General features: G+C 42.3%; 1 protein-coding gene across 3 annotated transcripts in view; it reads left to right on the forward strand.

Annotated features, from left to right (window-relative positions):
- immp2l (inner mitochondrial membrane peptidase subunit 2) overlaps positions 1-22,935 on the forward strand; it is a 539,159-nt gene that overhangs the window by 411,056 nt on the left and 105,168 nt on the right. Inside the window, exon 6 of one of the 3 annotated variants that reach the window (XM_078219906.1) lies at positions 7,242-7,345. The exons of the other annotated variants lie outside the window; for them this stretch is intronic. Within the exon in view, the coding sequence (XP_078076032.1) occupies positions 7,242-7,295 (54 nt within the window). The 3' untranslated portion in view covers positions 7,296-7,345. Of the gene's footprint in view, positions 1-7,241; positions 7,346-22,935 lie in introns of those variants that run through there. 3 annotated transcript variants of the gene reach the window in all.

Consider the following 22,935-nt stretch of genomic DNA (forward strand, 5'->3'; position numbering starts at 1 on the left):
CTGAGAGAAGAAGTTCCTCCTCAACTCTGTCCTAAACTGACTCCCCCTTATTTTGAGGCTGTGTCCTCGAGTTCTTGTTTCCTTTCTAAGTGGAAAGAATCTCTCTGCCTGTACCCTGTCTAGCCCCTTCATTATCTTATATGTCTCTATAAGATCTCCCCTCAGCCTTCTAAACTCCAACGAGTACAGGCCCAATCTACTCAATCTCTCCTCATAAGCTAACCCCCTCATCTCCGGTATCAACCTGGTGAACCTTCTCTGTAATCCCTCCAAGGCCAATATATCCTTCCACAAATAAGGGGACCAAAATTGCACACAGTACTCTAGTTGCGGCCTCACCAGTACCCTGTACAATTGCAGCAAGACCTCCCTGCTTTTATATTCCATCCCCTTCGCGATAAAGGCCAACATTCCATCTACCTTCTTGATCACCTGCTGCACCTGCAAACTGAGTTTTTGTGATTCATGCAGAAGGACCCCCAGGTCCCTCTGCACAGTAGCATGTTGTAATTTTTCACCATTTAAATAATAGCCCATTTTACTATTATTCCTTCCAAAGTGGATAACCTCACACTTGTCAACGTTATACTCCATCTGCCAGATCCTCGCCCACTCACTTAGCCTATCCAAATCTCTTTGCAGACTTTCCGCATCCTCCACGCAATTCGCTTTCCCACTCATCTTTGTGTCATCTGCAAACTTTGTTACCCTACACTCGGTCCCCTCCTCCAGATCATCTATGTATATGGTAAACAGTTGAGGCCCCAGCACCGATCCCTGCGGCACGCCACTAGTCACCAACTGCCAACCAGCAAAGCACCCATTTATCCCAACTCTCTGCTTCCTGTTAGATAGCCAATCCTCAATCCACGCCAACACTCTACCCCCAACTCCATGTACCCCAATCTTCTGCAGCAACCTTTTGTGAGGCACCTTATTGAACGCCTTCTGGAAATCCAAAAACACCACATCCACCGGTTCCCCTCTGTCAACTGCACTCATTATATCTTCATAAAAATCCAGTAAATTCGTCAACACGACTTTCCCTTCATGAATCCATGCTGCATCTGCTTGATCGAACCATTTATTTCCAGGTGTCCTGCTATTTCTTCTTTAATGATGGATTCCAACAATTTCCCACCTACGGACATTAAGCTAACCGGCCTGTAGTTACCCGCCTTTTGTCTACCTCCTTTTTTAAACAGCGGTGTCACATTAGCTGTTTTCCAATCAGCTGGCACTTCCCCAGAGTCCAGCGAATTTTGATAAATTACAACCAACGCATCTGCTATTACTTCTGCCATTTCTTTCAGTACCCTGAGATGCATTCCATCCGGGCCCAGGGACTTGTCTACCTTTAGTCCCATTAGCCTACCAAGCACTACCTCTTTAGTAATAGTAATCGTTTTAAGGACCTCACCCCCTACAGTCCCACGACCGTCAATTTTCGGTAAGCTATTTGTGTCCTCTACCGTGAAGACCGACACAAAAAACTTGTTTAAGGCCTCGGCCATTTCCTCGTTACTTGAAAAGTACTTCCAAAATCTCAGTGATGTAGCATTTCAGCAAAGTGACACAAAGGAAGGATTCTTACCTCTAAGCCAGATGTCAATGGATCAAAGCTATCCTCTGCTATTAGCTCTGTGTTAGCTTTTGGAAGCACTCTAGCAAGGTTGTGGGTTCAAGCCTCGTTCCAGCTCTTGCACACAACAATTGAGGTTGACACTCTAGTGCAGTCCTGAGGAAGTGCTGCATTGGTGAAGGTGCCATCTTTTGGATGAGACAATGAACCAAGTCATTGTCTGCCTTCTCAGGAGCGTGAAAGATTCCATGACACTATTCCAAATAAGAGCAGGTGAGTTAACCACGGTGTCCTGGCCAATGTTTATCCCTCGATCAACATGATTTTAAAAAACTCGGATTATCTTGTCGTTATCACATTGATCTTTTAGGGAGTTTGTACAAATTGGTTCCTGCAATTCCTACATTGTAATGGCGACCAAAAAAGTACTTAATTGATTGTAGAATGCTTGGGGCATTTGGCGATTGTGAAAGATGCTACATAATTTTGTCTTTTTTCCTGAGTGAACCTCAGAGGATAAGGTGTCAGCATATTGTGACAAACTATAAAAGAGTGGGTTACTCCAACAGGAAGTAAGACAAGGAAAGTGAATCTGATGAGGTTCAGTTGAATTTAATGAGATCTGTGTGGAGTGGCTGTTACTGGATACTCATGTTTTCTTTTTGAATGATCAATGAATATCGAAAGAAACAGCGTGAAATTTTGCCAAGCTTCTGCAGGGGCAGATGAGAAGTAATAAAATGCACAATTTACCTAAAGAATAGCTAAGTGCACTTGGTACATTATAATTCAGGTTGCATTACAAGTAAGACTGTGATATCAAAACTGGACAGGTTAAAGTGCAATTTTTCTGATCATGCACTCCAGTCTTGATGCATTGGTGCAAAACTTGCAGCATAAAGCAAATGCGGTTGCCACAATTGTGTACATGAAATTTTTAAAAGAGTGAGACAGCTTCCTCTGACTTTATGCAAACTTTTGGATAATTGTAATGTAAAATGTAGTGGGACTGATGAGAAAATCACAATGTTTTGGTGGTGGTAGACAGTTAAGAAAGGATTAGGAGAGAACTACAGTTGCACAGACCTCAGCATTAAAAATGGTGTAAATTAACCTTGGAACTAGAGAGCGAAAGACTGGTGTGCTCTACCCATTTCAAAATGAGCAGGATAAATCCAAAATAGCTTATTGGTTATAATATTATTTCAATTGAAGTTAAGTAGGCTGATTCAGACTGTATGCATGCCATAACCTAAACTGGAATCGAATGAGAACTGGACTGATGGAGCTTTAACTCTTTATTTCTTCACTTCTAATGGACCATGGTTGATTTCCAATACTGAATAACAACAGCTACCAGAGATGAATCAACTTGTACAGCAGCTCAGAACCAAAGGCAATAAATTTGAGATCGTCACAAAGAGAATTCAGAAGAAACTTCACTCAAAGAGTGGTAAAAATGTGAAGTGTGCTATTGCAAGGATCATTGAGGCAAACAGCCTAGAAACATTTAAGGGGAAACTAGTTAGGCATATGAAGGAGAAAGAAATGGGTTAGATAAAGAGGGACAAGAGGAGGTTCATGTGGAACATACAGATCTGTGATGGCTCCCTCTGATCACCTGAAAATTTTCAAGGTGTTCGGTTACCCTATTTTTAATGGCTCAGATCAAGGCTCTGCAGTCCTACCACAGCCAGTTGTGAATGGTGATGGACAATTAAGCAACTAACTGGAGGAGGAGGCTTCACAAATATCCCCATCCAGCACATCAGCATTAAAGACAAGGCCGAAGCATTTGCAATCATCCTCAGCCAGATGTGCTGAGTGGATGGTCCATCTCAGTCTCCTTCTGAGGTTGCCAGCATTGCAGATGCTAGACTTTAACAAATTTGATTCACTCCACATGACATCAAGAAACAGCTGAAGGTGCTGGATACTGCAAAGGCTACGGGCCCTGACAACTGCCAGCAACAGTACTGAAGACTTGTGCTCCAGAATTAGTGGTGGCCTTAGCCAAGCTGGTCCATTGCAGCTACAGCACTGGCATCTACACACAGTATGGAAAACTGCCCAAGAATGTTCTGTCCACAAAAGGCAGGACAAATCCAACATGGCAAATAACTGCTCCATCAGTCTACCCTCTATCATCAGCAAAGCAGTGGAAGGGGCTGTTGATAGTTCAGTCAAGCAACATATACTCGGCAATAACCTGTTCACTTATGCTCACTTTGAGTTATTTCAGGGTCATTCAACTGCTGACCTCATTATATTCTTGGTCCAAACATGGGCAAAAGAACTTGTTGTAATTTGGAGAGTGGCACTAGGGAGCACCAAGGGGTTAAAACAATGGAGCTTTACTTACAGGTGTGTGTTTCTTACATTGCTGCTTCTCTCTGCTTGTTTCCGGTGCTCGGGATTTATGCACTTCCGGTGAACACATGAATACAGCAGAGCTCAGTGAGCCAATAACACTGAATACAAATACACAACATTCCCTGCCCCCTTAAACTGAATGTCCACAACAAGTTCAACAATAACCAGTCAGTCACTATTAATAAGTCAGATGGTCTGGAGGTCGTTGCTCTTGAAACAGATGATGGTCAATCTCTGATGTCTTCTTCTTTACACTGTGGTAATCTCTGCCGCTTTTGTCTTTGCACGAATGTCATTGGTGGTGGGTTTAACCAGCGTTGATGTAGGAAGTTGTCTCCGTTTCTGATCAGTAGATGAGGTGTTGCTTTCCTCAACAGTATCTGTTGGGGTTGTAGGAAGGTTCAGGTCAGGACTTTGTAAAGTTGAATCTGGATTCTCAGCAGATTCCAATTCTGGTTGACCTGTTCTCCCAGCCAACCACTCGTCCGCATGTCTCCTCCAGGTAATACAATGTTGGGACCAATGACACAGGGAAAGAAAGGAAGGAGGTCCTGTTGAGAGGATATCAGCACCTTTCAAGCCCTCTGCTTCTACCACCACCACACCATTTACACATTTCTTTCCAAGTCACACATCTTCCTGATTGGAAATCTATTGCCATTTCTTCTTCATTGCTAAATCCATCGCTAAAACCTCCGTCCTCATTCGTGGCTGGGATTGTCCGGTGCTGCTGAAAGTGAATGGAGCGGGGCAGGCATGGTGAGATTGAAGAATCCCGCCCCATATTTAACAGGAGGGAACATTGTTTTATTAAAAATTTATTTATTAGTGTTACAAGTAGGCTTACATTAACACTGCAATGAAGTTACTGTGAAAATCCCCTAGCTGCCACACTCTGACGCCTGTTCAGAGGGAGAATTTAACATGACCAATGTACCTAACCATCACGTCTATTTGGACTGTGGGACGAAACTGGAGCCCCCGGAGGAAACCCATGCAGAGATGGGGAGAACATGCAGACTCCACACAGATGCAAGTGACACAAGCCGTGTTCTGAGAGAAGGTCAAAGACCCTTGACCATAGCTGTTCCAAGGTGGGTTCCCAATTTTTCGTCCTGTCGATCCTGAATTTTAAAAATAATCTTCCATTGTGCAAACTCTAATTTAGATTTTTAAATTAATAACTGTAAATTCTCCCCTCCGCCATTGCTTACTGTGTACGACAGGCTGCAGCAACTCCTTTCCAACAAAACTCCTTGATAAGAAGAATCACGATAAAAGGTGGAGCTAGGTTTACAGAGAGTAAAAGCAGGCAGTTGCTGTTTGAATTTGAAAGGAGTAGCAACTCTTTTTCTCTCCCTCTCTCTCTCTCTCTCTCTGGAAATTGAAATTTGGGACCTGCTAGAAAATAGATATCTCTCCAGAAGTCTGCAAAAGGCAAGGCTTGTTTTCTCCCTCTCTCTCTCTCTCTGGAGTTCTGCTGTCTGAGAGTTAGAAGACAGGTATCTCTGCATATCAGAAGTATTAAAAGGCTGGAAGACTAGCAACCCATGTAAACCTGTGTGTTTTTGCTAACTGATTCTGAAGAGGGGTTTATGTCTATGAGGAATATTGCTTAAATTGGAACTAATAGAGATAGCCAGCAGCTAAGAATGATTAAAGTTTAAAGTTTATTTATTAGTGTCACAGTTATACCTTGTCATGTTTAAGTATTTCAATTGGCAAAGGTTATGCTCATTCTTTTGATTATAATCAAACTGTATTGTTAAATAAAGTTTGCTATAATAACAAACCTCCCAGTGGGTCAATAGAATCACATCTGGAGCAAAACACCTTGTGTTCACACTAACGCCAAAATCAAAAATAGGTGGGGTCTAGGCTAACTTCATAATATACCTTGGAGTTTCTAATCTGGCCCCTAACACTCCACGCCTGTAATAAACCGCCTGCCCACAATCATTATCCTATTTACCAATATTTGATAAATTGCCTGTTCAAGGATACAGTTAAATTACAGCATCTAGCTAACCAAAAATATGGCACACTTTGTCAGCCATGCTCCATCTTAACTCTGTAGCTGCTATGTTGTTACACGAAATGTCAATAAGTGTGAAGTAGCAAATTAATCCAATCCTACACCATAAATTTGAGTCGTATGTGGTATTGTACCTAATATATTCAGCTATTTGCTGGTATGAATGCATTTAATTTGCGATTCAATTTACAAGTCTAAGTTTAGAGCATACATTTGTGGATTAGTCTTATTAAATGCATTTTGCAGATTTGAATAAGGTTTTAGTGGTGATTTAACTGAATTGGGCAGCTGATTTGCAGATCATTTTCAGATGAGAACTATTTAGGTTTTCGCCACTATTTTCAACACTCACAGTGAATCCAGCATGAAGAAACTGAGCAAGCTGTAACGGCGGGGGGGGGGCGGGGGGGGGAGGGGGGTGAGGGGGGGGGGGTGGGGGGTGGGGGGGAGGGGGGGAGGGGGGGGGGAGGGGGAGGGGCGGGGGGGTGGGGGGGCGGGGGGGCAGGGGCAGGCGGGGGGGGAGGGGGCGGGGTGTGGAGGTGCTATCATTATGGCATGAAATGTCAAAAAATACTTCAAAATTAGTGGCAAGAATATAACTAGCTCCTGAACGGCCATGCACCTCGAATAACAAAACATAGCATAACACTATGGCCTTTTAGCAGTGCATCAATTCCATAATTAATTGAGTGTCACAGGTAGTCATCATGTAGTTAAATAATCATTAGCTTTTGTGTTCATTATGATACTCTTGGGAGTTCCAGGCATTGCAGCTTGGGTTTTATGAAAGGAAGCAGGATCATTTGTATTTGTTTCCAAGTAGGTCGCCGAATGTTAAAGATGAGATTGTACCCGTCTGTAATATTTTTAAAGAAGTTTGTGAGCACGTTCTGACTATTAGATGGCAAACATTGCATGTCGTAATGTCACCCTTTCTGCTGCTGCGTTTACTAGTCAACATTTGCATCAACTGTAAAAAATCATTTTAATGTCCCTTTTGACTGGGTGTTCAATGGTTCGAAACTGTCTCCATATTGGTAACAGATGATAGAAGTTTAATACGTTACAATATTTGAACAGGCAGTCTACAAAGAACAGTTGAGAATCTAACATTTTTGAACCTGTTACAATTGTCCGAACCATCCTTTGGATAGTTTCTCAGAAGATTAAGGAAGTTTGGCATGTCAGCTACAACTCTCACCAACTTTTACAGATGCACCATAGAAAGCATTCTTTCTGGTTGTATCACAGCTTGGAATGGCTCCTGCTCTGCCCATGACCGCAAGAAACTGCAAAAGGTCGTGAGTGAAGTCCTGTCCATCACGCAAACCAGCCTACCATCCATTGACTCTGTCTACACTTCGTGCTGCCTCGGAAAAGCAGCCAGCATAATTAAGGACGCCACATACCCCGGACATACTCTCTTCCACCTTCTGTATCGGGAAAAAGATACAAATGTCTGAGGTCACATACCAACCGACTCAAGAACAGCTTCTTCCTTGCTGCCATCAGACTTTTGAATGGATCTACCTCATACTAAGTTGACCTTTTTCTACACCCTAGCTATGACTGTAACATTATATTCTGCACTCTCTCCATCCTTTTCTATGAACGGTATGCTTTGTCTGTATAGCATGCAAAAAACAATACTTTTCATTGTATAATACATGTGACAATAATACATCAAATCAAAAGTAGATGCTGTCCATTCCTTGTTCCTCCCGTGCACAAATGTTTACACAAGCCCAGAATATCCCACTAAGAATATCCCATTCCAACAGATACCTCCCAAGAATCGGAACTGCAGAAAAAGCCATCCAACCATGCAGCTTCCATTCCCTGCATGTTACCCAATTGAGAGCCTGGTGAGTTGTGGCTCCGGGCATTGGTCTAGGGCCTTGCTGCAGCGTTAGCAGAAGCTTTCTCAGTTCTTTGTTTCTGTTTCTATTTTGTCCATGCAGCTCAGGACCTTGACAACAATGAGAATTTTTACTGTATCAAACTTAATGCTGCAAATTTAGTAAAAATATTTTATCATTGATCTTTCAACTGTACGTTCTTGCAACTAGAGTGTAGTGACTTTAATCAGGCAATTGAGGTTGGCCTGTTAGAATATGAACTCCCGATTAAGGGCCAAACTGATGGACCAACCAGGGAGCCTCTTGCTTTGTACTTAACCAGCAGTGTCAGCTCCTCTGGGACTCCTATTTTAGATCGCTAAGTGAAAGCACTCTGTATGCTGTTATCAGACTTGTAAATAAAGGATTTTTGGTGAAGGGACTTCTGTCTCCGAGGACTTATTGCATAGAGAGCTAAGAAGAGTCCCTCCTTGTTCTTTCGAGCAATAATATGGTTTTGCAACACCTCTGCCATCTCTGACGCATGTAGAACCTTGTGTTAGCAGAACACCGAAGGCAGTGTGTTACTTTGCAAAAAGAAGTTTGGATAAAATCGTAGGGTCATTTAAATCTTGCAAATGCCTAATTCCACTAAATACCTTCAAAACACCATATTCTTATACAACAATGATATTCAAATTTCTCATCGGGTTTCTTGCATTTGGTTGGCTAATATGCTAGTTAATTTTAGTTGACGTGAGTTTTTCAGTTGATTCACAAGCGCAATCATTTTGACTTGCTGATATGCAAATTTGTTAGCAAGGAGGAGAACGAATCAATAACAACTTGTATTTATATAGCGTCTTTAACATAATGAAATGTCCCAAGGCACTTCGCGGGAACATTATAAAACAAGGTATGATACTAAGCCCCATGATGAGATGGTCAAAAAGGTAGCTTTTAAGGAGTGTATCATGTGGAGAAGGCACAAAGAAAAAAAGTCTTAAAACTTGTTTCTCTTCCATATTCACTTGTTTAAAATTCTGTGTTTTTTTTAAATGAACAAAGTTAACTCGTCAACCCTCTGGAATGTGACAACCTTGGCATTGTAACAACACAAAGAACTAGTGGACATGACATCTGAACCAGCCAGCTCTGGGCAAAGTTACATTGTGACTCCTCTTCCCCAACGTTGTGCTAACGAAACCACAATAGACTGCTCAAAGTACGGTGGGTTTTAATGAGGGTCTTTAAAGTCCATCGTTAGTTGAATGGTTTGATCTGAGACCATCCTGCCACATGACAGAGACTTGAGCTGGGTTGAATTGCTTTAATTATTCGGCTTTTGGATTCCATCTTCAGTTGCGGTTTAGCCAGACCCCAGGTGAGCAGCCTTTCATCTCTTTCAAAGTCTGATCTCTGGAAAGAATCTTGTGTTTCACCTACAAAGTGAACTAATTCCAAGAATACAAGGATACTTTGATGCATTTTTAAATGCCTCAACTGAGTTCTTAGGACAAAGACCATGAACTCTGCCAGACAAAGCCGCTTGAGAGAATCTTCACTTACTGAATTTTACTCATGTGGATTAATGCCAACACCTTTATGATTTTTTTAAGTTACTCATAATTTGTCATTTCTTCTCCTTTCTTTCTCTGCCTTCATAGCTTTACATAGAATCGTACAGTGCAGAAGAAGGCCATTTGGCCCATTGAGTCTACACCGACCACAATCCCACCCAGGCCCTATCCTCATAACCTATCCATGCATTTACCCTAGCCAGTCCCCCTGACACTAAGGGGCAATTTAGCATGGCCAATCCACCTAACCCGCATATCTTTGGAGTGAGGGAGGAAACCAGAGCACCTGGAGCAAACCCATGCAGACACGAGGAGGATGTGTAAACTCCACACAGACAATGACCCAAGCCGGGAATCGAACCCAGGTCCCTGGCACTGTGAGGCAGCAGTGTTAACCACTGTGCTGCCCTAACTACCCAGAATGCTCATGAGTGTGAATGTGTGTCATGATGCCCTTTTTATCCCTAATCAGCCCTACTCTTTTAACCCCCTTTTATTATGTATATGCTAATAAAATACCTTGGGATTCCCTAGGATTAGCTGCCTCTCTTTTCATGCTCTCTCCTTGCTTTTCTTAATAGTTTTTTCACTTCTTTTCTGGTCCTTCTATATCTGGCCTGATTCTCTATTGTATTTTCTTTCAGACATTTGTTGCACTTCCTTCTTTTCATCTTTCCTATCTGTCCCGCTATCCGAAGTGCTCTGGATTTATTTGTCCTACCTTTTCCCTTCAAGGAAATATACTTTGACATTACCTGCAATATTTTTTCTTTGAAGGTGACCCATTGTTCAGCCACTGTCTTTTCTGCCGGCATTTGATTCCAACTGACTCGACTCAGAATGCATCCTCATCCCATCGAAGTTGGCTTCCTCTCAATTAATTATCCCTGCTCTGGATCGCTCCTTGTCCTTCTCTGTTGTCATGATGTGGAGATGCCGGTGTTAGACTGGGGTGGACACAGTAAGAAGTCTCACAACACCAGGTTAAAGTCCAGCAGGTTTATTTGGAATCACGAGCTTTCGGAGCGCTGCTCCTTCATCACTCACCTGATGAAGGGACAGAGCTCCGAAAGCTCATGATTCCAAATAAACCTGTTGGACTTTAACCTGGGGTTGTGAGACTTTTTTCTGTTGCCAATCTAAACCTTATGATACAATGGTCACTGTCTGAAAAATACTCTCCCACTGATATTTAATTCACTTGGGTCAACTCTTTCCCCAGAACCAGGTCCAACAGTGCCTGTCCTCTCATTGGAGAGGAAACATATTGCTGCAGAAAATTATCTTGAACACATTGCGGGGACTCAATCCCCTCTTGTCCCTTTGCACTATTCCTATCCCAGTCTATATTTAGATCATTCAAGTCCTCCATTATAATAACTCTCTCTCTGTAACTTATTTGCAAATTTATTTCTCTACATCCCGTCCATATACTACACCGATCAATGTTACCGCACCCTTTTAATTCATTACCTCCAACCAGGGAAATTCTGTCCTTGATCGCACTGAAACATCCTCTCCCTCCAGCACTGTAATGGCATCCTTAATCAATACTGCCAGTAGGTCTGCCTCCTGCCCCGCCCTGCTACCCTGCCAACCCCTTCTTTGTCACTTCCAGTCTCTCCCAAAACACCGTGTACCCAGAAATATTGAACATTCAATGCCCAATCCTGCCCTATTGAGCCAGGTCTCTGTTATAGCATTAATATTATAATTTCATTTGTCGATCTATCATGGTTCACCAATCTTATTAACTGCACTCCATGCATTCACATATATGCACGTTAACCCTGATTTAGACTCTTTTACTGCCCACCCTTACACTGACCCCATCTAATGACTTAACATTGTCTATTCTAGTTCTATCAAACTCTCCAAGTGTTCTATTTACCTTCTTATTACTCTCCAATATATCCTTCTGATCAGTTCATATTTCTCTACTTCCCACTGCCAGTTTTTCCCCAGTCCACTCAGAATTTCCCTTCAGGTTACCATCCTCCTGCCAATCTAGTTTAACCCCTTCCCAACAGCATTAGCAAACCTCCCTGCAAGGTCATTGATCCCAGTCCTGTTCAGGTGTAATCCTTCCCTCTTGTACAGGTCCCACCTGCTCCTGAGCTGATCCCAATGCCTCAGAAATCTGAAGCCCTCCCTCTGACTCAATTTCTCCAACCATGTGTTGAAATGCACAACCTTCCAATTCGTATGCTCACTAGCACGTAGCACTGGGAGTAACCCTGCGATTACTGCTCGTGAGATCCTGCTTTTTAATTCTCTTCCCAATTCCATAATCTGCTTTCAGGACCTCATCCCTGTTCTTGCCTGTGTCATTGGTCCCAATGTGGACCATGACCTCTGGCTGTTGAACCTCTCCTAAAAGAATGTTCTGTAGCTGCTCAGTGGCAACGTTGACCCTAGCACCAGAGGGACAGCATACCATCCTGGACTGACTTCTACAAACACACCTCTCTGCTCCCCTAACTATGGAATCCTTTATCACTATAGCACTTCCACTCTTCCTCCTCCCCTCTGTGCAGCTGAGCCACCCATGGTGCCACCAATTTGCCTTTTCCTGAGGAAACATCTTGCTCACCAGAATCCAAAATGGGAAAGTGTTTGGAGAGCGAGATAGTCACGGGGGATTCCTCCACGACCTGCCTTTTTTACTCTTAGATCCTCTTGCAGTCACCCATTCCCTATATCTGCTTGTGTACTTAGCTGTGGTATGACCACTGCACTAAACGTGCTATCAGCCTTGTGGATGCACCACAGTGACTTCAACCACTACTGGAGCTCTGCAACCCAGAGCTCAAGTTTCTGCCAGTGATGAGATTTCCTGCAGATGTAGTCATCGAGAGCACTTTGTGCCTGAACAACTTCCCACATCCCACAGGATGCATATTCCATATGGTCCAGCTGCACTGACATACCTTAAACTTTATATAAAGTGTTTATCACCATATGTTTTCAGATATTTCTCCTTCCACGTGTTGATCTACTTGTAGTTTGTATTCGTCTCTTGGGAGGGTGTTGTCACTTCAAACTATGTGCATGCCAGAAATACCTTGACTTCAAAATATTTGGTTTTGAGGTAATGAACTGTTGCAATTGTGCTGATCTTGTCTTGGAGAATCAGTTGCATTATATTTGGAAACATTAGCCAGGATTTTCTGCTCCCCTTCACATCGGGAGGATTTGACAGCAAGAGCAGAAAACATTGCAAGAATGCCAAAGTCACATTTCGTGTTGACATAAAAACAGGAAGGAATTGTACCCCATGCCCCCATTCCTGTTGGTGGCAGGTTACGTTCGAGAACCTCATTGGAATGCATTAACATATCATTATTGGGACCAGGCACCGGAATCATACACCCACATAAAAAAAATACGTCCCCGGTGGCGTTATGTAGGAATGGCACGATGCATGACTGGTCTCAGAAGGCATATACCTACAAGCAGTACTCTGAGGGGAGCTCGGAGGTGATCACAGCACTCATGGAGGAGAGGGCAATGCTAGGGCCAGGGTAACACTTGGGCGATGCTCGAGCTTCCAGTCTGGTTGACAATGGGGTGTGGGAGGTGCACCAGGGTGAAGAATGTTTCCTTGTGTCCTACGCGCGCTCATCCACTCACTCAACGTGCGTAGTTTAAAAGACATGGGGCATGACCTTACCGGCCGTTCTTGCCATGCTCCTACTGCAACGAAGTCGGAGAATTTGGCACCCAGCTAAATTTCTGTTCTTTGCAGCGGGATGGGAAAATCCCAGCGGCGTGAACGTTGGTAACATTCCGGCCTAATTCTTTAAATACCTGCAAGAATAAGGCAGCCAGTGCTCTAAGAAAGGGGTATGTCCTGTTTTCCTTGACTTTATTGTAATCTGATGGACTTCCCGCGAAGGTGCTGTGCAACCCAACATTTGAAACTGCCAGCATTACAAGATCCTCGAAAAAAAAATGGTCAGGAGCATTGAGTTGGAAAACCTTTGTGGGCAGCAACAATCAGCCCATTTTCTGCTGCATTAATGAAATTTTACAAGTTAAAATAAAAATCTGTTTTAAAACATTGGTAATGGCAGATTTTGCACTCAGTGGTGTGGAGATGAGTTTGAGTGAGACCTTGGGGCGGGGAAAACACGGGAACTCTTTTCAAAACAGATGCGAGTAGGGGAGAAACTTGCTCTCGTTTCACAGATTGCACCCAAAATGGAAACTCGAACTACTTTGAGTTTGAGTTATGAGAGGCTGGATAGACTGGGACATTTTTCCCTGGAGCGTAGGAGACTTAGGGATGATCCTACAGAAGTCTATAAAATAATGAAGGGCTTAGATCAACTAGATAGTCAACATCTTTTCCCAAAGGTAGGGGAGTCTAAAACAAGAGGGCATAGATTTAAGGTGAGAGGGGAGAGATACAAAAGGGTCCAGAGGGCCAATTTCTTCACTGAGGGTGGTAAGTGTCTGGAACAAGCTGCCAGAGGTAATAGTAAAGGCGGGTACAATTTTGTCTTTTAAAAAGCAATTAGACAGTTGTATGGGTATAGAGGGATATGGGCCAAACGCGGGCAATTGGGACTGGCTTAGCGGTTTTTTAAAAACGGGGCGGCATGAACACGTTGGGCCGAAGGGCCTGTTTCCATGCTGTAAACCTCTATGACTCTATGATACTGTGTTCATAGTTTTTTGATGTTACAATTGTTTTGTGTTGGGACTGAATTTAAAAGGATGTTTAAAAAAGGTTTTTCTGGACAGTAGAGTTTGAAAACAGGCTTAATAACTTAACATTTGTCTGTATGTAACATTCTTTCTATTGAGAAGCTTGTATCAAAGTTTACACCAATAAGCTGCACTGAAATAAAAATGCAATTGAGCTATCTAATTTGAACTTTCAATGTCCTGTTTTACAGTCCTATATATTAAATAATAAATGACTTCAGTACACATTGAAAGGTTTTTCTAATAAATATTTATTTGGGTAAGTATTTACTTTTCAATCAATAGACCACAGTATTTTGTTTCTCAAAAACAAATATATGTGGTGGCATTGGGTCATATATGCTGTGTTCTCTGTTCATCTGCCAAAAAATGGATTTTATTGCTCTGTAAATTTGTTGTCTTGCGATCATAATATTGGACATCTATTATTCTTCCTCGCTGTGCGAAGACCACTTTCAGACGCATCAGGGGTGACCGACTGAGAGGGTCACATGACACTGGTAACCAAGGAGGGGCCAGGGTGGGGAAACTACCCTTGCAAGCATAGGCTTCTATGTCAGTTCGATCCTGGAAGCTGATTGGAAGCTGTGAGGCTGCAAGCTTCTGTATTATAGCTATATGTAAATAAACCTTGCGGTTGTTATTTATCTAACTGGTAAGGAGGGGTTATTACAGCATGCACCTTATATTGGCTCAGGGATTGAAGGTATATCTGCTAGTCAGAGTTCACTTTCACAATGTCAATCTGCACATTCTTGTTCTTCCTGGATCATCAATTATTCTAAACATAAGGAACTGCTACTGTTTCACATGGTTTATTATTGAGCATTTCATTATGTAGAGCAGCAACCCTACTTTGAAACCAAAAAGATGTAGAATAGGAGTTATGTCAGCTCCCACAAGGTTGCATTATTCATCAATCCATCAAAGGTCTATTTTCAAGCATTGAACTCCAACTTGCATGAGCTATGTGTGTAATTTTAGGTTCCAAAGGCACACTGCAGGGAAAATGGCTTCTAGGTTGAACAAACTTTAAAGATTTCTGGAATACTTTTAAAAAAACAGTGAGGTAGAAATGTGTTTGAGGGAGAGGCAGAAAATTGGTGATATCTGACTGTCCTTTGTATGCAGCATTTTATATTCCATTTTTTTCAGGCACTCCAGCATTTGATGGAGTCAGGTTTCTGGTTGCTAAAATTATTTGGACTCTGTGCAACAGTACAACTTTCAACAGTCTTTTATACCCATTTCTTCCAGCGTTGCTTTGCAAACACATCATTAAAATGCTTTCAAAACTTACCTGGTGATGCAGAAATACACTGTCCCATCAGCGTGCCCTAAAGTTACTAAAAGCCCCCAGATTTCTTACCTCTTCAAATAAATTGGCATCTGAGTTGTATCGATTGAGATATACAGCATTTACAACCTGTGCCAGCTACTTCACCCAGGATGCTGAATGCAACCTTATAATGAATAAAATAACAGATGAGATGTCCATATAGTTAAATAGCAAACAGCTTGAACAGATACTTTGCTTAGACACAGCATGAATCTAGGTTTTATATTGGGTTTTTTTATTCATTCGTAGGACATGGGTGTCACTGGCTGGCCAGCATTTATTGCCCATCCCCAGTTGCCCTTGAGAAGGTGGTGGTGAGCCACCTTTTTGAATTGCTGCAGTCCATGTGATGTAGGTTGAACCACAAAGCCATTAGGGAGGGAATTCCAGGATTTTGACCCAGCGACTGTGAAGGAATGGTGGTATATTTCCAAGTCAGGTTGGTGAGTGGCTTGGAAGGAAACTTGCAGGTGGTGTGGTTCCCATGTAGCTGCTACCCTTGTCCTTCTAGATGGAAGTGTTGTGGATTTGGAAGTTGCTGTCTAAGGATCTTTGGTGAAATTGTTGCAGTGCATCTTGAGGTAGTACACACTGCTGCTACTGAGTGTCAGTGGTGGAGGGAGTAGGTGTTTGTAGATGTGGTGCCAATCAAGTGGGCTACTTTGTCCTGGATGGTGTCAAGCTTCTTGAATGTTGTTGGGGCTGCACCCATCCAGGCAAGTGGAGATACTCCATCACACTCCTGACTTGTGTCTTATAGATGGTGGATAGGCTTTGGGGAGTCAGGAGATGAGTTACTCGCCGCAGTATTCCTAACTCTGAAAGCCACTATGTTTATGTGACAAGTCTAGTTGAGTATCTTTCTTTAAGAAGACTTACCAGTCTCTCTAAAGACTTGCCAATAAAGTGAAATGATTAAAATCTATCTGCAACCATTTTAAGATCTGCCAACTGCCTACTCAGATTGATTGAAGTCATGTAAGTTGAAATGTGGAATGCACACAGCACAGCAATACTTACTTTTGCTGATAGATCTTCTGAAAGATTATTTTTCTGTTGTAGTTTAATCGTTGAACTAATGATTGTTATCTGTATTCCTCCACAATATAAAAGGAGTAATTCATTCTCAATGAAAAGCTAAATTAAGTGGTCAGCAGTTGAAGAGGCTCAAGATTTAGATCGTCACCATATTGTTAGATCTTCTTCATGAAAGATTACCATGGCACGTTGTGGTAACTTGAGACCACAATAAAGGTAGTCAAATGCTTTGTTTAAAGGAAGGATCTTCTATATGTAATAAAGTAATGAAGTTTAACAATAACAGTAACTCAGCAAAACAGCAATAACCATGAAAACAGGAGGACTAGTAAAACAGGTCTTGCTTGCAGAACACTCTTGCAGGCTGGGAAGCCCTCCAAAACCCACACATGCTCAGACCCGCCAGCTGATACCAGTAAAACAATTACATAGGAGAAACGTCTGAGAAGAACACTCTGCATTCAAAATGACACTCTGTAACACCTCTCTCCTCTTAAATTTCAATCCCCCAAGAGGACAGAAATGTAACAAAAGTAATGTCTTAACCATACGAAAATCTATCAGGCGGCACGGTAGCACAGTGGTTAGCACTGCTGCTTCACAGCTCCAGGGTCCCGGGTTCGATTCCCGGCTCGGGTCACTGTCTGTGTGGAGTTTGCACATTCTCCTCGTGTCTGCGTGGGTTTCCTCCGGGTGCTCCGGTTTCCTCCCACAGTCCAAAGATGTGCGGGTTAGGTTGATTGGCCAGGCTAAAAAAAATTGCCCCTTAGAGTCCTGGGATGTGTAGGTTAGAGGGATTAGTGGGTAAGGTATGTGGGGGTGGGGCCTGGGTGGGATTGTGGTCGGTGCAGACTCGATGGGCCGAATGGCCTCCTTCTGCACTGTAGGGTTTCTATGATTTCTATGATTTCTATGAACTCTGTGGTTGCGATGCGACCTATGCAATACCACTGCTGATTCTTTTGATCTGTACATTAACACTCCTCTTCCACTTCCCCAGCAGAATCAATTGCCAAACCTGGAAACACAGGAACCACTTCCTGGTGAATGCCAACAGCAGCATTACCTTCCACCATGTTATCTGTAACAGTTGCTGACTCTGAAACTTTTCCTGACTCTAAGTCATAATGCATAATGGGGCGGTATGGTAGCACAGTGGTTAGCACTGCTGCCTCACAGCACCAGCGACCTGGGTTTGATTCCCAGCTTGGGTTACTGTCTGTGCGGAGTCTGCACATTCTCCCCGTGTCTGCGTGGGTTTCCTCCCGGTGCTCCGGTTTCCTGCCACAGCCCAAGCAATGTGCAGGTTAGGTGGATTAGACATGCTAAATTCTCCCTCTGGGTACCCGAAAAGGTGCCGGAGTGTGGCAACTAGGGGATTTTCACAGGATCTTCATTGCAGTGTTAATGTAAGCCTACGTGTGACTGATAAATAAACTTACAGACTTACAAAGAAATATGATCTCAGTGTCTGAGAACAATTCTACCGTGTTGCAGTCTCACAGCCCAAGATTTGGTTTAAAATTAATTAACCACTTCTGGTTACTACAAAAGTTCCTGCTGTAAACCTGATCGCCCAGTTTGAACTGCCTCTCTTTGGTGCGGTAGTCATGTCCCTCCTTTTGCTTCTTTTTATCTCCTGCTCACTTTTTCTCTGAGATCTGGGTGAAGAAAATCCAGCTGAGACTTCAACCTAACAATAATTCCACTGGCGAGAGCCCTGTTGTGGAAATGCTGAAACCACACCACATATTCAACCCAGTCCTCGCTTCTCTCATCAAGCCACCCCGAACATTGCCATTGTGCTGCTTACTTGAAATTCTGTCGAGTAAACTCAGGATGAAAACTAGCTACTCACTGTGTGCAACCTCATATTGCCACGCTGAACATCAAAAATCTTTATTTTCTTGTCTTGCTGTTTTCTCTCTGTCGTCATAAAGATTTGAGATCACAAATAAGGTAGTCAAATCTTTTGTATGAAAGAAGGATCTTCTTTATACAATAGAATAGTGAAGTTTAACAATCACAGTAACTCAGCAGAACAGTGATTACTGTAATAACTATTAAAATAGGAGCAACTAGCACACAGATCTTGCCTGCCGAATACTCTCTTGCAGACTGAAAAATCCTCCAAAACCGCAGATTCTCAGAATCCTCACAGACGCCGGTAAAACAATTACATAGAAGAAAAGGCTTATAAGAACACTGACACTCGGTTAAATACTGCTATTTGTAATTGTGTCATGAAAATATTTTTATTAAGGTCACATTTAATTCAGCTGGAACTTGTGGTCGCTGTCAGCTATTATTGTGCAATTAATTTGATTTCTGACAACCTTCCATTCAGGGCTAACAGAGAGTGCAAACACATCTCGGAGTATAATGGTTAGATGGTAGCTTTTCCTTCAAAGCAAGGCCAGCAACAGTGAAACAACAGCCATTTGTCAGCTTCTGCCACATTTGGAACATTTTGGACTTTTCTGTATTTCATGCTACAGATAAATAGTTAACATTTGAGAAATGCGGTTTACTCATCACTTTATAGTGATGGATAATATGTTTGACATAATTTAACATGAAATTTGTTTTCTTGTTTTTGTCGGGAAGAAAAGCTGGTTAGAAGTTAGAATAGTTTAACCAAGTTAGATAGATCCCTATAATTTGAAATGCCTCATGAAGTCAGTAAGCACAGGTAGAAGAAATCAAAGCAGATTTATTGATTGAAGTTTTCATTGTCTCTGATATTTAATTCAGTACTTCGTTGTGGAGATGGGCATTTCAAACCCAATGCTACTTTCATAGAGTAGTAAGAAGTTTCACAACACCAGGTTAAAGTCCAACAGGTCCAACAGCAATAAACCTGTTGGACTTTAACCTGGTGTTGTGAAACTTCTTACTGTGCTTACCCCAGTCCAACGCCGGCATCTCCACATCGTGACTTTCATAGAGTCCAGCCTCTCAGAGGTGTCAGCTGCTCCTGACATTCTTTCATTGACAGGCTTTGAAATATTGAAAAAAATGCTCTTTCAGTTATTGGGTGCCGTATTGTAAATTAGATATGTTCTTACAGCAATGATTGATTATAGTCTGTCCTGCAAAAGATATGTTGATCACTTGTATAAGTGTGGAGATGCATTAGCGTGCTTTTCAGAACTGGGAAAAGTGTTCTTATGCATCCAGAACTGAAGGAAATATTGCTTGGGATCTCTGATCCAATGAACTTAAAATGTAGTGATGTAAAAGCAAGGTGACCTACTCTTATGAAATAAAATGATGGGCGGTACGGTGGGCACAATGGTTAGCACTGCTGTCTCACAGCGCCAGGGACCCGGGTTCGATTCCTGCTTCAGGTCACTGTCTGTGTGGAGTCTGCACATTCTCCCCGTGTCTGCATGGGTTTCCTCCGGGTGTTCCGGTTTCCTCCCACAGTCCAAAGATGTGCAGGTTAGGTGGATTGACTATGATAAATTGCCCCTTAGTGTCAGGGGGATTAGTATGTGGGGTTGCAGGGATAGGACCTGGGTAGGATTGTTGTCGGTGTAGGCTCGATGGGCCAAATGGCCTCCTTCTGCACTGCGGATTCTATGGAAATAAGGCTCACTTTGATCAGTAGGGTTGGGGGTGGTCATGAGACCATAAGAGAAGGATGCAGTTCACAGAAAGTTTACTAAACTAATAACTGGAATGGGCAGGTTGTTTTATAAGGAAAGTCTGGACAGGCTAGACTGGTATCTGCTGGAGTTTGAAAAAGTAAGAGGCAACTTAATTGAAACATTTTTAGGACCCTGAGGGGTCTTGACAGAGTGGATGTGGAGAGGATGTTTCCTCTCGTGCCAAGGACTATAACTGGGGGTCACGATTTAAAAATAAGATGTTGCCCGCTTAAGACAGAGATGAGGAGAAACATTTTCCTTGCAGGGTTGTGAGCCTTTGGAACTCTTTTCCTCGGATTGCGGTGGAAGCAGAGTCTTTGACTATTTTTAAGGCAGAGCGAGATAGATCCTCGATAAGCAAGGGAGCGAAAAGCTACTCAGGGTAAGCAAGAATATGGAGCTGAGGTTACATTCAGAAAACTGATGGAAAATGTCATTGACAGTGCTATCAAGGAGCACTTGCTCAGCAATAACTTGCTCACTGATGCTCAGTTTGGGATGTGCCAGGGTCACTCAGCTCCAGAGTTCATTACAGCCTTGGTTCAATGGTGGACAAAAGAACTGAACTCAAGATGTGAGATGAGAGTGACTGCCATCAAGGCAGAATTTGACCGAGTGTGGCATCAAGGTCCCCTGACAAAATTCAATTCAATTGGAATCGGGGAAAATTCTGCACAAAGCAGGGTTGTTGGAGGTCCATCATCTCAGTCCCAGGTCATTTCTGAAGGAATGCTCAATGTGGTGCCGTAGGCACAACTATCTTCAGCTGCTTCATCAATGACTTTCCCTCCATCATAAAGTTGGAAGTAGATGTTCACTGAAGATTGCACTTTGTTCAGTACCATTAGCAGCTCCTCAGATAGTGAAGTAGTTTGTGTCCATATGCAGCAAGACCTGAACAAAAGGTCAGGAGTAAAAGCGGCAAATAACATTTGCGCCATGCCAAGTGGCAGGTAATTTCCAACATTAGTTGATCTAAACATTTTCCCTGACATTCAATGGCATAACCATCGCTGATTCTCCTACTATCAACATCCTGGGGATTACTGTTGACCAGAAACTGACCCAGACCAGGCATACAAATACTGGGACTACAAGAGCAAATCAGAGATGAGTAACTCACCTCCTGACTCCCCAAAGCCTATCCACCATCTACAAGGCACAAATCAGGTGTGTGATGAAATACTGTCCATTTGCCCAGATGAATGTGGTTCCACTTAAGAAATTTGACACCATTCTAGCTAAAGCAATCGTATGATTGACATCCTATTCTCCAACTTAAATATTCACTACCTCAAGCACTGATGCACAGTGGCAGTAGTGTGTACCATCTACAAGATGCAGCAATTCACCAAGGCTCCTGTGACAGCCCGTTCCAAACACACGACCTCTACCACCTCCAAGGGCAAGAGAAGCAGATGCATGGGAATCCCACCACCTGCAAGATCCCCTCCAACTCATACACCAGCTGAGATACTTATGTTCATCCCCACATGGGATATGCTGCCTTTTGAATTGTACTAAATTCCACATGTAATGCAAACATTGTCTTTTTGCTCGACCATTCAACAACAAATGCTAAAATTAAATCTTCGTCTGGAAAGTAAGAATAATTTAATGGTTATGAGGTTTTACTGCACTTTCCATTGCCTTTGCAGCTCCCTTTTCCAGTGGGAAAATCGGGGACCCCATGAATCCTGTTTTTTATTTTAAATTTGTTGTTGGATTTGGCCATGCAGCCAAAGTTTCATTGCTATCTGATTCTCTAACTGAATTGGAACTGGCTCCCAGTACATTGGTCTTATGCAGATAAGGCAATGCCAAAGTAAGACTGTGAAATTTACTTAGAATTTAATTTTAAGGCGGACCTTTATTTTCATAGACTCTGCAAGCGACAAATGCATTGAAAGTTATCAGCACTTGCATAGGCCTTAACATGTAACGAGTTTATGATTCGACTGAAGGTATAAGGGTGCTGGATTCATTAGTCTGGACAACTACCTTCCAGAATTCAACCCTGCAATGAATAAAAACAACAATATTCGAAGATTAACAGCAACTTTTGGTTTTGATGTGCGTTTACCTGTCAGTATTTGAAATGCTAGTCTTTCTTTCGTTTGTAGAGCGACATGATATCTGACTGTAATAAAGCTCTTTCTTTCCAGTAGCTCTATTTCTGTCAATCTAAAGGAATGATGGTTTTCTGCATGGTCTTAAATTAACTGGATGGCTGCAGACTGTAGATATAAGTCTATACAGAGAGTGTCCTCACAGAACTATCTCAATTGCAAATAACATTGTGCTCTATGAGCTGAAGAAAAGGTCATCAAAGAAATGAATTTTTTTTTAGCAGTATTGACGTTTGTTAATGAAGATTTGTAGGAAATTGCCTTTGAAGTGATCTGTATTCCAACTGTCAAGTTAACAAATTTATTCCTTGTGCCACATGACGAAATGCATTTCCCAGAAAAACCACATCCCCTCCAGCTTCTTTCTATTATTGTTACACATCTATTATCAAAATTGGTTTGAGTACTCCATTGAGACAGAAAAGCAGTATGCATGGTGTGATTCTCTAAAAGAAGCTGACACTAACTAGATGACAAACCAGTTATCAGAATATCATAAATTTGAAATACATCAGGTATTATTTTAAAATAGGATATGTTATGTGATGTTTAATGATTCAGTTCGGCTCTATGTATGCTGCAGTGAATTCAGACTTGGGAAATTAATCCATCAGGACCCTGCTGTGTTTAGCAGAAAGCTATTAAGATTTTTTTT

This window comes from Mustelus asterias, chromosome 9, assembly GCF_964213995.1.
Source record: "Mustelus asterias chromosome 9, sMusAst1.hap1.1, whole genome shotgun sequence".
Taxonomy (NCBI): domain Eukaryota; kingdom Metazoa; phylum Chordata; class Chondrichthyes; order Carcharhiniformes; family Triakidae; genus Mustelus; species Mustelus asterias.